Source organism: Hevea brasiliensis, unplaced genomic scaffold (assembly GCF_030052815.1).
Source record: "Hevea brasiliensis isolate MT/VB/25A 57/8 unplaced genomic scaffold, ASM3005281v1 Scaf152, whole genome shotgun sequence".
NCBI classification, from domain to species: Eukaryota; Viridiplantae; Streptophyta; class Magnoliopsida; order Malpighiales; family Euphorbiaceae; genus Hevea; species Hevea brasiliensis.
Window position 1 is genome coordinate 31,046 of NW_026614644.1, and position 15,216 is coordinate 46,261.

General features: G+C 31.9%; 2 protein-coding genes across 14 annotated transcripts; both read right to left on the bottom strand.

Moving 5' to 3' along the window:
* Nucleotides 1-7,717: 7,717 nt before the first annotated feature.
* On the bottom strand, nt 7,718-12,968 carry LOC110651648 (putative disease resistance protein RGA3). 13 transcript variants are annotated; one of them, XR_009146553.1, is made up of 8 exons: nt 11,397-12,968; nt 11,249-11,297; nt 11,093-11,159; nt 9,355-10,939; nt 9,080-9,154; nt 8,825-8,899; nt 8,483-8,562; nt 7,718-8,295 (listed from the first exon to the last, which is right to left on the bottom strand). XR_009146553.1 is itself a non-coding variant. In XM_058141576.1 (2 exons), exon 1 carries the CDS (start codon nt 12,955-12,957, stop codon nt 11,425-11,427), a length of 1,533 nt encoding a protein of 510 aa, XP_057997559.1. In that variant the 5' UTR covers nt 12,958-12,968; the 3' UTR covers nt 11,093-11,297; nt 11,397-11,424. The 13 variants fall into 13 exon arrangements, 2 of the variants coding, with proteins under 2 accessions (XP_057997559.1, XP_057997560.1); XR_009146557.1 differs by having other exon boundaries at nt 9,355-9,692; nt 9,923-11,159; XR_009146556.1 differs by having other exon boundaries at nt 9,355-9,692; nt 9,800-11,159.
* On the bottom strand, nt 12,957-14,831 carry LOC131176534 (putative disease resistance protein RGA3). Its single transcript, XM_058141575.1, has 2 exons — nt 14,709-14,831; nt 12,957-14,534 (listed from the first exon to the last, which is right to left on the bottom strand). Exons 1-2 carry the CDS (start codon nt 14,829-14,831, stop codon nt 12,957-12,959), a joined length of 1,701 nt encoding a protein of 566 aa, XP_057997558.1.
* Nucleotides 14,832-15,216: the final 385 nt, after the last annotated feature.

A 15,216-nucleotide genomic window follows, 5' to 3' on the forward strand; every position in this document is an offset into this window, starting at 1 on the left:
CATTTAACGTTTCCTTTATGTTAAGAAATTTTCATATTTCAAGTTGTATTGCTAATATATTATGAGTTCCATTTATGATGGGAATACAAGTCCCAACTACCTATTTACATGATTTAGGTATTCATTAAGTCATTAAAGTGGGTATCCTTCATATTCTAGGTTATTCCTAACCCTTTTCATAAATTTCAGATTTATGCCTAAATTTTCCTAAATTATTGGGATCACTATTCACATTATTATTTACTCAAAATGTTGACTTTTTTCTATATAATAGGTATGTTAATTCCAATTGCACTAGGATCCCTCATTTTGGGTTCTAAATTTGTTGGCATTGATTGCCAATTGTAATTCAAAGCCTCCTAATAGTATTTTCAAATTTTCAATTTTTATGTCCTATGTTTACTATTCTATTGGTCTATGCTAAAATGAGAATTTGGCTAAACTTTCTTCATGAAAGTTGTTTCTTTATATATCTAGTTTAATTATCTTTTTGAATCACTTCATTTAGAGTTTTGTAACTCAAGTTATGGTCAATTAACCATAACTGGTTCATTTCCTTATTCTGGTTTCATAACTAGGCAGATTTTAGAGTTACATTTTAACAATTTAATTGGACATATTGCAGTTACTTTTTGGCTTAGTGTTCTCAATATAATTTATTGGCCTATTTCTTATGGTCACTCAAAAATTTTAATTACATTTTTTCAAACTTTTTAGAATTAGTTATGGCCAAATCACTGGCCTGGACTCAAGTACCCTGTGTCTTCAGGATCCAGGTTCAGGTCAGTGACTACAAGTGGATTTTTAAGGTTCTTACATTCATAATTTGAGGAAGGTTTTTAAAAAAAGTTGGAGCCCTGTTTCTTAGGTTTTGGAAAGGTATGGCTTATCCCAATTGGATTTTCCTAGTGGGAAATATGACTAAAAGACTGTTCTGGGGTCAAGTGAAGTCTGGTCAAATTCCAGGTTTTGATGTATTGATTTATTCTAGTAATTTGACCTAGTTCTCTTGATTTTTGAGTTTTGGTCAAAATACCAATATTGTAGATCTATGTCTTATAAAATTTTTGCCTTTAGTTTCATTGCATTTGGATTTTTATAGACCAAGTTATGACCATTTTGCTAAAACTGGTCGGGTAAGCCTATGTCCAGTAATTTCTGGGCAGAATGGATTCTAGTTAGTTTGGTGACCTCATTTAGGCCAGTAATTTCAATTGGTTAGAGGAATTTCTGAGCTTGGTGTTCTCAATAAAAGTTGTAGTCCTATGTCTAAGCTTTCTAATGGTATAAAATTCGGGTCATTTGGACATTTCTACACTGAGTTATGACCTTTTGAACAAATACTGTTCATTTGGTCATTTTCCAGAGACAGCATATTGGTCACCCGAATTGGAGTAATTTTTAGGTCAACTTAGGTTAGTTTTCTGGGCAGGGTTTCTTCACAAAAAATGTTGTATTATATGTGTAATTTCACCTCCAATTGGCCTTGCACTAGAGCTACACAAATCCAATTAAGGCTGTCCAAACACACTGGACTCCAATGGTTCAGAATCCATCACATAGGCAGCCAATCCATGTCAATATCCAATATCACATTTGATCCCAAATTAAGGTCAAACTATGCCAATTGGTCATCAATTGACCTTAAGAATCCTAATTGACCATCAATTTTGAAAAAGCCTAATTCTTCCTCAAACCCTAATTCCCAAATATTCAAATCCTACTTCACACACATCAATTTATGTTCAAAGTCTCATAATCACCATCAAAGCCACCCATAAACATCTTTAATTGCATCAAAACTCATCAACCACTTTCCTAATTCATGGCTGCCAAAAATGGAAGTGGCTCATACATGGATATTTTCTTTCAATTCTTTCAAATTCTAAGTCAATTCATGCTTCCAACATTAAATCTAAAGAGAAATTAAAGAGTAGTAGCACTAACCCTTTTTGAGCAGAATTTTCCCAAGCTTAAACTTCACTTTCTCTTCAATTCTTGGCATTCAAAAACTTCCCCAATAGGTATAAACAAGTTTTTGTGAAGAGAACTAAGAGTTTTATGGTGATTTAAGGTGGGAATCAAGCTTGGAGCTAAGAGAAAATGGAGGATTTGTTTGAGAGAGGTTCGGCCAGCAAGGGAAGAAGAAGAAGAACATAAATTCTTTTTCAATTTTTGACCTTTTTAATGAGTTTTAAGTGTGCTTGTTGCATGGTGATTGGCTAAGGGGTCTTTATGACATCATATTATGTCATAATTAAGTATTTATTTCATTTTTCTTTCTCTTTCTTTTCCATTCATTTTTAATTAAATTTTTCATCAATATTAGTTCACATTTTAAGTCATATAATTCACCTACTTAAATTGACAAGTCTGTCAAAAATCGTCTCTAAAGGCGAAATGACCAAAATGCCCTTCGTTTTGCTTAACAAACTAAAATTGTCTGTACTGATTTAAAAATTTTTCTAAGTATTTTCTTGGCATTCTAATGTCATCGAAACCTCAATGACTCTTTTCTGGAGTCCCAAAAATTATTTCACGGAATTTCCCTTGGGTTTAGGGCTACTAGCTGTAAAGACAGCAACTTCCTGTTAGGGTCACCTATCACCGGGGTATCAGCTCATTTAACTTTGTAGTATTTCATTTCTAAAATTTTTCCTTAATTTTTCTTACTATTATTTGGTCTATTTATGACTCATCACTCTAGTTTAATTATAGTTCCAGACATTCTGGCTGTCCGGTCAGATATTGGTTACCAGAACAGTAGAACGTACGGATTATCTAAAGTGAGGGTGTTACAGACCTAATCAAAATTACCTAGTTTAAATTTTACACCCAAAACCTAAGATCACTCTATAAATGAGTCAAATTATTCATAAATTGTTCAAGAGTCAATTCGATAAAAAATTCAGTTTAACTCGGCTCATTTGGAATTCATTTTCTAAATGAGTCAAGCTTCAACTTATGAATATTTGGCTCGGGCTCAATACGAGTTATGCTCGAGCTTAGCTCGAGTTTGAAAAAATTTTGATGAATCAAGTTTAAACTCTTTAAAATTCGACTCGACTCAATTGGTTTATATCCTTGTATACAAGTGAAACAAATAAAATTGAAGACGATTCCATTGAAAAAGAAAAATTCATAACAAACGAAATAAATACACTAAACAAATAGCAAAAAAAAAAATTATATATGTAGTTTGATTTATGCTACAATCACAATCAAAGACAATAAAAAAATATTTGGAAAAGAGGTAGAAATGCAAGATTGAAGAGGAATGCTTCTGCCATAATAGTTTTAAGGAAAAGAAGAGATATAGAAGCTGGCGGTTGAAACGTTTGAAGGTTTAAGCTTCATTTGTTTTGTAAAAAATATTGTTTTAAAAAATTCTTTAGTATTTAAGATATTTAAAAAATAAATTAATTAAAAATATTTTATTAATTAAAGAAAAAATTAAGTTAATTTTAAAGAAAATAATTTTTTATTTTTAAAAGAATAAATATTTTTTAAATTTTTATAATTTTATTAAAATATAAAAATACTTATATATATATTATATATATTATTAATTTAATATTAAAATTAAATAATAAAAAACTTTTTTATAAAAAATATTTTTTAAAAAACAATTTTCATGAAAAACGTTAATGAGTCTTAATTTGAAAAGAGAAAAAATATGCCGGAAGAGTGTCAAATATTAATAAGAAAAAAAATGTGCAATTGAGAGAAAGGGCATAATGGTCTTTGACTATCCCAACGATGAGTGCACCAGACTCCCCGTAGATGGTGAGGAAAAGTTAATTACGCGTTGCACAGATATTGTTAATGTGGACAATGTCAGCACTTTAATTCAAATGAGACAGCCGAGTTTTTTTTTTTTTTAAAGCAACTATATAATATATGATATAATTGATATAATATATAATTTTTCATATTAAATAATAATTTTATTTAATGAGTTGGTTATGAGTTTGTTTAATTAATGAACTCACTCAAAAATATTAAGTTAGCTTACAAATTAATTTAATAAATTAACTTTAATAAATTTAAACTCAACACATTTATTAAATAGTTTAAAAATTGACTATAAATTTAATATATTTAAAAAATAAATAGAGTCAAATTAAATTTTAATTAATAGAATCTTGAATGATTTCTAAGTGGTAATGTAGAATTAGATTTACTACAAAAATCCCTTTAGAAAGTTGAAATTCAATGTATTAAAGAATCTTGATAATTGCATTAAAAATGATATATTCTATGTGTATCATGATCACGAACATTATTCATGAAATTTCCAATTTGAAATTCTTAAATGGTTCACATTTTAAATGTTACGTTTTTTCTTTATTTCTAAGACTCCATCTTCCTCTTTATTTCTTCTTTCTACTCAATATAAATAGAATGCCTTAGAACCAGTTGGATATAACTCATTTATTTTGTACACAAGTAGGAACTGTTCTATAGCCTTTTGAGATTATAAAAATTAGATTTAATTTAACTTGATTTATTTGAAAAATAAGTCGAGTTTAAGTTTAAATTTTGGACTCATTTAATAAATGAACTTAGTTTAAGTTTTATAGTGTTTAGCTCGTTAAAACTCGTGAGCTAGCTCACTTGCAGGCTCACAATTCGACTCGAGAGTAGACTCGTTAAATAAGCTCATAAACTAGCTCATTTGTCAAAATATTTATATTAATTATTGTATTTCATTATATTATAAATATTTATTATTTTATTTATAAATGTTCTAAAAATAATATCTTATTTAAAATTACAATATAATCAATATATAAAATGTACTTATTAAATATAGTTATTTGTAATTTAAATTTAATTTTTTATGAAAATTAAATTATTTTTTATATGAAACCTAATCAAAATTACCTAGTTTAAACTTTATATCCAAAACCTAAAATCACTTTATAAATGAGTCAAGTTATTTGTGAACTGTTCAAGAGTCGATTTGATAAAAAGCTCAGTTTAACTTGGCTCGTTTAGAACTTATTTTCTAAACGAGTCAAACTTAAACTTATGAATATTTGGCTCGAGCTCAATACGAGTTAAGCTGGAGTTTGGCTCGAGTTTAAAAAAATTTTGATGAATCAAGTCTAAACTCTTCAAAACGCGACTCGACTAGATTGGTTTATAACCCTGTATACAAGTGAAACAAATAGAATTAAAGATGATTCCATTGAATAAGAAAAATCATAACAAACGAAATAAATACACTGAACAAACAGCCCAAAAAAAAAATGTAGTTTGATTTATGATACAATCACAATCAAGGACAATAAAAAATAGTTGGAAAGGAGTTAGAAATGCAATATTAAAGAGGAATGCTTATGCCATTGTAGTTTTTAAGGAAAAGAAGAGATATAGAAGCCGGTGGTTGAAACATTTGAAGGTTTAGGCATCATTTGTTTTGCCAAAAATATTATTTTGAAAAGTTTTTTTAGTGTTTGAGATATTCAAAAAATAAATTAATTAAAAATATTTTATTAATAAAAGAAAAAATTAAACCATTTTTTTTAAAAAATAATTTTTTATTTTAAAAGAATAAATCATTTTTCAAATTATTATAATTAAATAAAAAAATATTTTCATAAAAAATATTTTTTAAAAAATAATTTTCATGAAAAACGTTAATGAGCCTTAATTTAGTAAGGGAAGAAATATGTTGCAAGGTTCCAATATTAATAAGAAAAAAAAAGTGCAATTGAGAGAAAGGGCATAATGGTCTTTGAGTCTCCCAATAACGAATGCCCCAAACTCCCCGTAGATGGTGAGGAAAAGTTAATTACGCGTTTCATCTGGATCATTGAGCCCTTTTAATTGAAATGAGAGAGCTGAAAATTTTTTTAAAAAAGTAACTATATGATATATGATATAATTGATATAATATATAATTTATCTGTTAACGGCTTAAGTTTTTGATACAATGATAAATATTAATATTATAATGAGTAAATAATAAATTTATTTAATGGGTTAGTTTATGAATTTATTTAATGAATTCACTCAAAAATATTAAGTTAGTTTGCAAATTAATTTAATAAATTAATTTTAATAAATTCAAACTCAACTCATTTATTAAATAGCTTAAAAATTAACTTTAAATTTAATTTATTAAAAAAATAAATAGAGCCAAATTAAATTTTTAATTAATAGAATCTTGAATGATTTTCAAGTTGTAATGTAGAATTTAGATTTACTACAAAAATCCCTTTAGAAAGTTGAAATTCAATGTATTAAAGAATCTTGATAATTACATTAAAGATGATATGATCTGTCTGCATCATGATCATGAGCATTATTCATGAAATTTCCAACTTGAAATTTTTAAATGGTTCACATTCTAAAAGTTACTTCCTACTTTTTTTTTTCTTTTTAAGACTCCATCTTCCTCTTTATTTCTTCTTTCTACTCAATGCAAATAGAAGTGCCCTTAGATCAGTTTGTTTATTTTTAATTATCTACATCGGTTTGTTTCATTGTTGCTTACCTTGAAAAGTGATAGGTTTTCATTTTCTGCTTTATCTATCTGGCTGCATCATTGAGAATCATGTTATTACCAGGAAAGAACATGTACTTCATTGAAAGAACTATTAGCAGTTTAATCATGCAACTTGACAGGAGGATGTGTTCTTCATACGGAGAGTGCAAGTATTGGTTCAAATATTGAATCAACTGTCTCATTTTTTGTTTTTAATTTTTGTTAATATCATTCACATTTATATTTACGAATCAAAATGATAAAAGAAATTCTTAAATTTGAAAATGATAAATAAGACCCTCCTATAACAACAATTAAAAAAAAAAATTAAAAACCCGCACAACGTGCGGCAATTGCCTAGTGTATATATGTAATCCGAAGTATATATTAATTGTTGTCCAGTTTGATGATGAAGCTGATATTGCTAATCTTGATTATTGCTGGTGGAACAATCCCTTGTTCTCTTGGTGTTGAGCTTGGCTTCAGAAAATGGAACTCTTGGTGATCGTCGTCTACTACAAAAGGGACTTCTTGGAAATGATAATAAGGAACAAACAGCTTCTGAAGTTAGTTTCAGTCCTCAAGCTCCTCATCCTTGATTATGCAGTAGGAAGGAACAGTGTAAGATTGAAATAATTAATGGCCTAGAATATCTTTGTATTTTAGATAAAGTAAAAAATAAGGAATCGGAGCATTTAAAAAGGCTAAAAATTCTCACCATGCATGAACCCATGCAAATTTACTTTTTACTGAATCAGCGCCCTACATTTTATTATTATATATGCAATTTTAGGCCTATATTACTAAAATAAATGCTATCTTTTATTTCTGATTTTAAATAAAAATTATTAAATGACTACCAAAAAAAATTATGAAAATTTGTGATTTATTTTTCATGTGTTTTTACTTATTATAATTTTTTTGAGAGCCTCATAATTATTTAAACTTTATATCTCAAATAAGGTTAAAATGAACAAAATATTTTTTCGGTAATTTATTATTAAGCAAATGAAATACTATATATTTAAATATAATATTTCTTTAGTGGCTATATTTCGGTAATTTATATGTGGAAGAAGAAGAAGAAGAAGAAGATATTGATGGCTGGATGGCTAGAGTTAACAGCAGTAGAAGAGAAGAAGAGATACCTGCACTCATGCACTAAATGCAAATAGCAAAATTCAGATACACATTTCAATAGTTTGCAACCCAAAACACAACTACAAACAATGATTTGCATAAATCTCTGTCATTGCTTTTATAATTTCTGCCTTCCCTCCAAAATGCAGTTAATTACAGACTTTTTGAGTTTCTTCCAAAAGTGAATTAGAAAGCATAATAGAATTCATAACCCATGTAAACCCCAGAAGAGGGTAGAAAAGATGAAATTGATCATCAGAACATACAGGAAATGATTAAAAAAGGGCAATCATTTGCTGGTGAGAACTTGCAATATGGGGGGAAAACCATTTCTACAAGTAGGATTGCAGTCTTATCATTCGTGACCGTAACCATTGTTGTTTGTCTGCAGTTGAACTTCAAGCTATCTCCTCAGTTATATGCATATTCTTTGCTTGAAGTGTTCTATTTCTCGTATCAAGCTTGACCCAAACATTTTACTAATATTTACATGGAAGAGTTAGGCATGCATTTGACAAATTTGCAGGCATCATTTTGCATTGTTTTCTATTCTCATGTCCCTCCATGAACCACTCTAGATCCAAAAGGGTAAATTGTTTTTAAGAGTACATTAGTCATTGGAGATTTCAGAATACTTTGTGAAGAACCCTGACTGGAGCCTACAAAAATAGGGAGATAACCCAATTAAAGATCAATGGAAGAACAAAAAACTAAGGCATGCTAGGCCTGATCATTGATTCCATGCTAAACATCTTTAATTAAATATCTTGGTTTACAAAAATATTGGAAAGGAAATATACTGAATTCCACTGCGAACTTAAATGCAAGGTGTTCAGATCTTCTCACCTTGATCAAACTCACAGAGAAAGCCACTAGATCTATATAGGAATGTATCTTTCGTGACAGGACTTCATTAAAATTTCTGACTGCAGAGGAACATGTTGCAAGTCAGTTTATAAAAGGTTAAAAAGTGTTTGGTTTAAAAAGAGAACTCAATAAATTATCAATATGAAATATGATAAGGGTTTTATCTAAAATATAACACCTAAATTTCTTATGCTTTCTGTATTTTGAGTGATGTAAGAAGGTATTTCCCATGATAGAAATATTTAATTTAATTTAATTAAGCAGTTAAACCAACTACATAAACTAAATAATATTGTCCAGGATGAATTCACGATATGTTACCTTCATAAACTCTCACCTTGGATAAAGAATGAGCTTCGTGTAATGCCACACCTCTTCAACCAGCAATATTGAACCCTGTCAAACAAGAGTTTCATATCAGAAACAGAAGAAATAAATAAATGAATGTATGATTTTGTTGAAACTCTTAATATTCCTCGTTTTTATTTTTTTTAAATTTTTTTCAGTTACCAACTAGCAATTGAATAAATGCAAGGTCATGCTTGTTCAAACTTCTAAGGTTACAAGGATTGGTACCATAAGACAAAGAGGCCATCCTCAATCACTCTTCTCTGGCTCTTTGAAACAGGACAGAACCACTGGAGTGAATGTCTGAAATTGAGGCAAACCAATGCAAAAAACTCTTTTAACATTATGTTGGTTTCCTCTAATATTCTATAGGATCAATTAATTTGCTTTGTAGACGTACTTATTTGTAATATAATTTTCTTTGTAGACATACTTATTTCCTGCCAACATTAAGAAAATTTTCCAAAACAATTCTGCTCTGGCATTGATCATGAGTTACTTACCAATTCTGAAGCATCGTCATCATCATCCACTGTGATATCACACAATTGAAGAATCGGATTTAAGGTTCAAATTACAACCTTTGAAGCATTATCCTGATGCCAAACCTTGTTTAAGATGAAATTTCTTAGTGCAGTTTGTAAATCTTCCTGTTCATAGGAAAGTGAATAAAAGAAGAAGTGAGGAAGTATTACCTGCTTGGGTTGAATAAAAAGCTGTTCAAGGGTTCTTATCCACACATTACACTTGCGTTCAATGGGCAATATGGTACATATAAAAGTGCGAGTTTCACTAGACTTGAAAATTTCTCAAAAAGAAGGAAGTATTCACCCCAACCAACCTACCAAACAAAATTTTCTTGTCAAAACAGAAAGGAGGAGATAATTAAAGAAAAGCAGAATTTTCTTATCATAAGCAGAAAGAAAATAGGGAACTAAGGAAAAGCACTTGTTTGTCGAAACCCTTGGCAGTTGGCATTAATGTTTTTCCTCTCTTCCATGCTACCAATTAGTACTTGAATAAATGCACCATTTTTGTTTGTAAATGGACATTCATAGGAGATGAAAGTACCAAAATTAGTGTTTCTGAGACAATAAAGGCCAATCCTCAACTGTTCTCTCCATCTTGAAATAGGAGAGGAGAATCATTCATTTTAATTATCTGAAGTTTGAAGAAACCAATGGGAAATATTTATTTCACACTTCCTCTCTTACATCTCCTACAAGAACACTCCAATTGCAAAAGACCAACATGTTAGAAAGGAAAACGAAAAAATAGATAAACAATAACAATATCTCATATAAACATTCAACTTGTTGGATAATTCTAGCAATACCAGAATGGTCTGAAGAATTACATGGTCTTCAAGTGTCAGCATCCATCGCAATCCAGAGTCATATGTATTATTATATCGAAGTGTGATATTTATCAGACTAGAAAAAGGGCAAATCCATACAACACTGGTTTGTTGATACTTCTGAAACCATACACAAGCATGGGGACATGAGCATCGAGTTAGAATTGTCTGCCAATCCTGTTTTTTCTCCTTGCATCTTTTTGAAACCCAACCCAAACAACCTGTTGAAAAGTTGAGAAGTGTATGAGAAATTGATACCATTGTAATGTCTAAGGATAAATAAGTCACATGCTATAAAAGTATAATTTTCCGTGTAACTTTTTCATGAAATAGCATACTACGGAAGGTCATAAACTCCGGCTAATTTGTAGGAAGAAACCTTAGGAACAAATAAACAAGAAATAGAGAGATTCCAACCACACAAGTAACAAACATGAGCTACCTGCTAAGTAACAAGTCACAAAAACAAAAAATTGAAGAGCCAGAACTGATGCTGGCTTTGTATGCAATTCCTCTTGAGTTAATGAAAACAATAAGTTGTAGAAGACTGACTGCAAGTTGAAGTTTCTCCACAGAAGTGAAACACAAGAATAAAGAAGAGAGCAGGGGACTCTGTTCATTATCACTGGACAAGTAGTTACTTGCATTAGCTTGCATCTTCCAATTTTGGAGAAATTGTTTGCTAAATGCTTCACATCTTCCAAGAGAAACTCCAGATTCTCATTTTTTTTCTGAGACATTAACAAATGATGTTAATTCTGTAATCTTTTTAACGTTTAGTTTGTTCAAGTGTAAGAAATATCAAGAAAAGTACACTCGTTCAAAACAAAACGCTAGAAAGGGAACAATGACGATTAGAGAAGCTAGGCAGTTGATTAACTTACAAGTGAATGGGATAAAGAGAATTAGTTGTCCCTCTGTCCCGATTTAAAGAAGGCCAGACAATGATTCCTGGAAATTGGACAAAGTAATGAAAGAATCAAGTACTGCAAATGAAATTCACTCGTTACCCTAATCATGGTGCAGATACTAATTCTCACCTTTAGGTCAGAGAACAGTGTATTGCAAGATGTTATTGGGTTGCCACATCTGCATAGAAATGCATTGGAATCTACCAAATGTTAAATGAAAGAACCAGAAAAAGCCTTTCAAACACAGAAAGGATAGAGGTTGAAGATGAGTACCTACCCAGGGAAAGTGCAAAGGATTTTTCTAATCAAAGACTCCGTTGAATTACTTTGCCATTGATAGAAATATTTGGGATGTGAGCAACCTTAGGCCAATCCTCCCCAACATTCTTTTCACATTTTGCTGATAGTTGGGGACAACCCCTTATCCACAAAAATTGTAATTCAGTAAGGTTGTCCATCCACTCTGGTAAAGACATCAAATTAGGACAAACACCGATATCGAGACGATGCAGAGTGGTAGCATACTGAAGTCCCTTTGGGAGAGACACCAAGTTTCGATTAAACCAAAGATATAGAGAACGGAGGTTTTGAAGGCCCTGCCATTGCATTCCTTTGTCATTCTCATCACGTGACAGAGTTGTTATTTTTTGGCAATTCTGAATAGTCAGACTTTGGAGAGAAGCGAGGTTAAACAGCAACTCTGGCAGAAATTCTAAATCTTCAACTTCATAAATGCTTAGATATTTAAATTGAGAGATTGGGAAAGAAGAAGAAGAGGATGAGAAGGAGAAGGAGCTGGACTGTGATGCTGAAATAATCATCTTTATTATATGCTCCAATGGGTTCCCACCGCTACCACGAAAATGCAACCTTTCTAAAGACGGAACTAATGGCATGGAAGTCAGGTTAGGGCAATTATGGATATACAAAAAGGAAAGACAAGGAAATCTAAGGAGGTCTGCCGTTCCATCATTCCTCATGCATGTCAACCATCCCTTCAGATTAGGGCAGTTTGTGAGGTAGAGTTGTGTTAGGGAAGGAAAGAATGATGAAGATCCTCCATCAGTATCTATATACTCTAGATTAGTTAATCCAGAAATGCACAAAGATTTAAGAGAAAGAAGCTGATCAAATGGTGGGAAACGCTTTATGCTTTTGCAAGAGCAGAAACAAATGGACATCAAATTTGTGAGGGAAGAAATCCAGCTGGGAAACTTCACTCCTCTGTAGAACTCCAAAGATAGCTCTTTCAAATTTTGGTGGGGCCGTAACGCTTCCAACCCCATTTCATCATTCTCAACGTCATTTGCACCCTCACTATCATCACCGTCTTCATTCCATACTAATTCCAGGATCTGAAGATGTTGCTTCTCTTTCAAATTGGCCGCCTTAAATTCAGATGTACCATTTTTCACATAACGCAAATTCACAATCTTCAACTCTCCTCTCAAGTTGTTCAATCCTTGTAATTCACCGAGTCCACTGCACACAGTATTATCCTTGGCTACCACAAATCTTGATAATCTCTCCAGTGAACTCAATTGTCCAATCCCACGTGGCATATGAGTCAACCAAAAACAATATCTGAGGTCAAGACACCTGAGATTGACCAACCTTCTCATGTCTTTTGGCAATTGTTCAAGTGCCATGCACTCTACCAGTTTCAGAATTTGTAAGTTTTGTAGTTTGGTGATTGAATCAGGAAGTGTTTTGATACTTGGATTCTCAGAAAGATCAAGATACCTTAGATGCTTCAATTTCTCAACTGAAGGTGGCACATACTTCATTTCTAATCCTCGTAGATCTAACACCCTTAAACATCTCAATTTAGTAAACATCACGTTGCATAGTTTTTGATTTGAGGCTTTCGTTCCCGTTGGCCAAATGTCAAAAGGAATGTCCGTACCTTATTTGCCTTAAGCATGGAAGGTAAAATTACTTCTGCATGTGAGAGCCAATCAATTTTAAATGATATATGACGAGTTTTCTCATTCGTATATCCCACCTCAAAATTTGATGAAGTACACTCCTCTCCAACAACCGACATTGCAAGGTCGTGCATCAAATCATGCATTTTACAAGTTCTATAATTACCAAGGTCATCTTTTTCAACTTCTTGAAAGAAAGACCTCCAAAGAAGATCACCAAAATATTCAAGACCAACATCTATAAGACATTGGCTCGGATCGGATGACTTAACATAACCTTGTGCCATCCAAAGATGTATTAACACATCAACATCAATTTTGTAGTCTTTTGGAAATAACGCACAATATGCAAAACATTGTTTCAAATGCGAAGGTAAATAATTATAACTCAACTTAAGAGTAGGCAAAATATCACTTTCACACTGATCTACCTTTGAGAGTTCTTTACTTTCAAAGGATAACCATTCAGATTCGGGATCCTTAAAGTACAAGAGACTTCCTATTGTTCTTATGGCCAAAGGAACCCCCAAACACTTTGCTACAATTTCCCTTCCTATATCTTCATGGCTTTGACTTACCACTTGTCCTCGCTTGAATGCTATTTTTTCAAACAATGACCAAGATTCAGATTTAGGCAAGCCTTGTAATTCATACATAGCAATGGGGCGAGCCAACTCTGCAACCTTTCTAAGTCGCGTGGTTATTATTATTTTGCTTCCTCTTGCACCACCAACTAGCAAGTCCTTTAAGCGATTCCATTTTTCTGAATCCTCATTCCATATGTCATCCAACACAATCAAGTATTTCTTCCCAATAATTTTTTCATGAAGGAGACTTTTCAATGCATCCATCTCGCTACTATTAGGTTTCTGACAAGACACAGATTCTAAAATCTTTTCAACTATTAATTTTACATCAAAATTATCTGAGACACATGCCCATGCTTTTAGCTCAAATTGCCCTTTGACTTTCTCATCATTATACACAAGTTGGGCTAATGTTGTCTTTCCCAATCCACCAATTCCAATTATGGGAATAATTGACACATTCTCTTCATCATTGGATTTCAACAGAAGCTCTATAATTGCCTCCTTATCATGTTCCCTGCCAACAACTACTTCAGGTGGAAAGGAGTGAGTTTGGTCCCTGCCCTTATTAGCTGCAATACGCCTCTCCTCATGGCGCTCCTCCAAGAAAAACTTCCTATTTTCAGCTATCTCATCTAATCTTTCTCTGATTGCCTTAATCTTATGAGCCATTTTAAGACCATAAGCAAATGGATTTGAGATGGAAAAGAAAAGGCGTACCTCCTTGGCCATTCTTGTGCCAGTCATAACTTGTTTTTGTAAAGCCTTGAGTGACAACTCATCCAACAAGTCATCAGCATCATAAAATGCATCTTTGAGCATCGAAAGCCACTCTTTGACTTGACGATTCTCCGATGACAGCTCCTCTGCATGAAGAAGCACAACTTTGATGGTGGATACCTGAAAATTTATCAAATGGAACCAGAAAAACGAGAATCAGAAAAATGACAAACACGCGTCTAGCATTTACATACACCAGCTGGAGCTACCAAACTAAGCAGCTTAACAAAATTAGCTAACTACTTTGTAATAGACTGTAGCTAATTAGCTGTAAATAAACTCTCTCTCGAATACCATTCTGTTGAGCTTGTGAAGCTCGTCTTTGAAGCCCCAGTACAGGCCAATCTCCTGGATAGTATGGGAACCCAACTTTGTCATTATTTCTATTGCAAGATCGGAGAGGAATGCTTCTGCCATTGTTGTTTGTAAGGGAAGGAAGAGCTATAGAATTAGAAGGTGATGGTTGCAGTGTCTGAAAGTCTTGATTCAATAAGAGAAGAAATATGTTGAAAAGCTGCCAATATATTAATAAAAATTTTAAAGCTTGTGCATTTGGTGACAAGGGCATAACTGTCTTTTGAGATGATGAGTGCACCAGAGGATAGCGAAGAAAAGTCAATTACGCGTTTCGCTGTTAACATGTCAGGTCGTTTCCAACTATACTAATTTTTCTTTTTTTTGAACACGCTCAATTAATATATTTTTTAAAACAAAAAAATTACATAATTAATTTTATCAAGATAAATAGATTAAATTATAAATTTTTTCAAATATATGTGTATTCTTAATTTTATAATTATAT

Excerpts from the sequence above, each read along its gene's own strand:
- LOC110651648 (XM_058141576.1), bottom strand. The coding sequence starts at position 12,957 with ATGTTTACTAAATTGAGATGTTTAAGGGTGTTAGATCTACGAGGATTA.
- LOC131176534 (XM_058141575.1), bottom strand. The coding sequence starts at position 14,831 with ATGGCAGAAGCATTCCTCTCCGATCTTGCAATAGAAATAATGACAAAG. Across the intron at positions 14,535-14,708 it reads TTCACAAGCTCAACAGAATG|GTATCCACCATCAAAGTTGT; the intron begins GTATTCGAGAGA and ends ATAAATTTTCAG.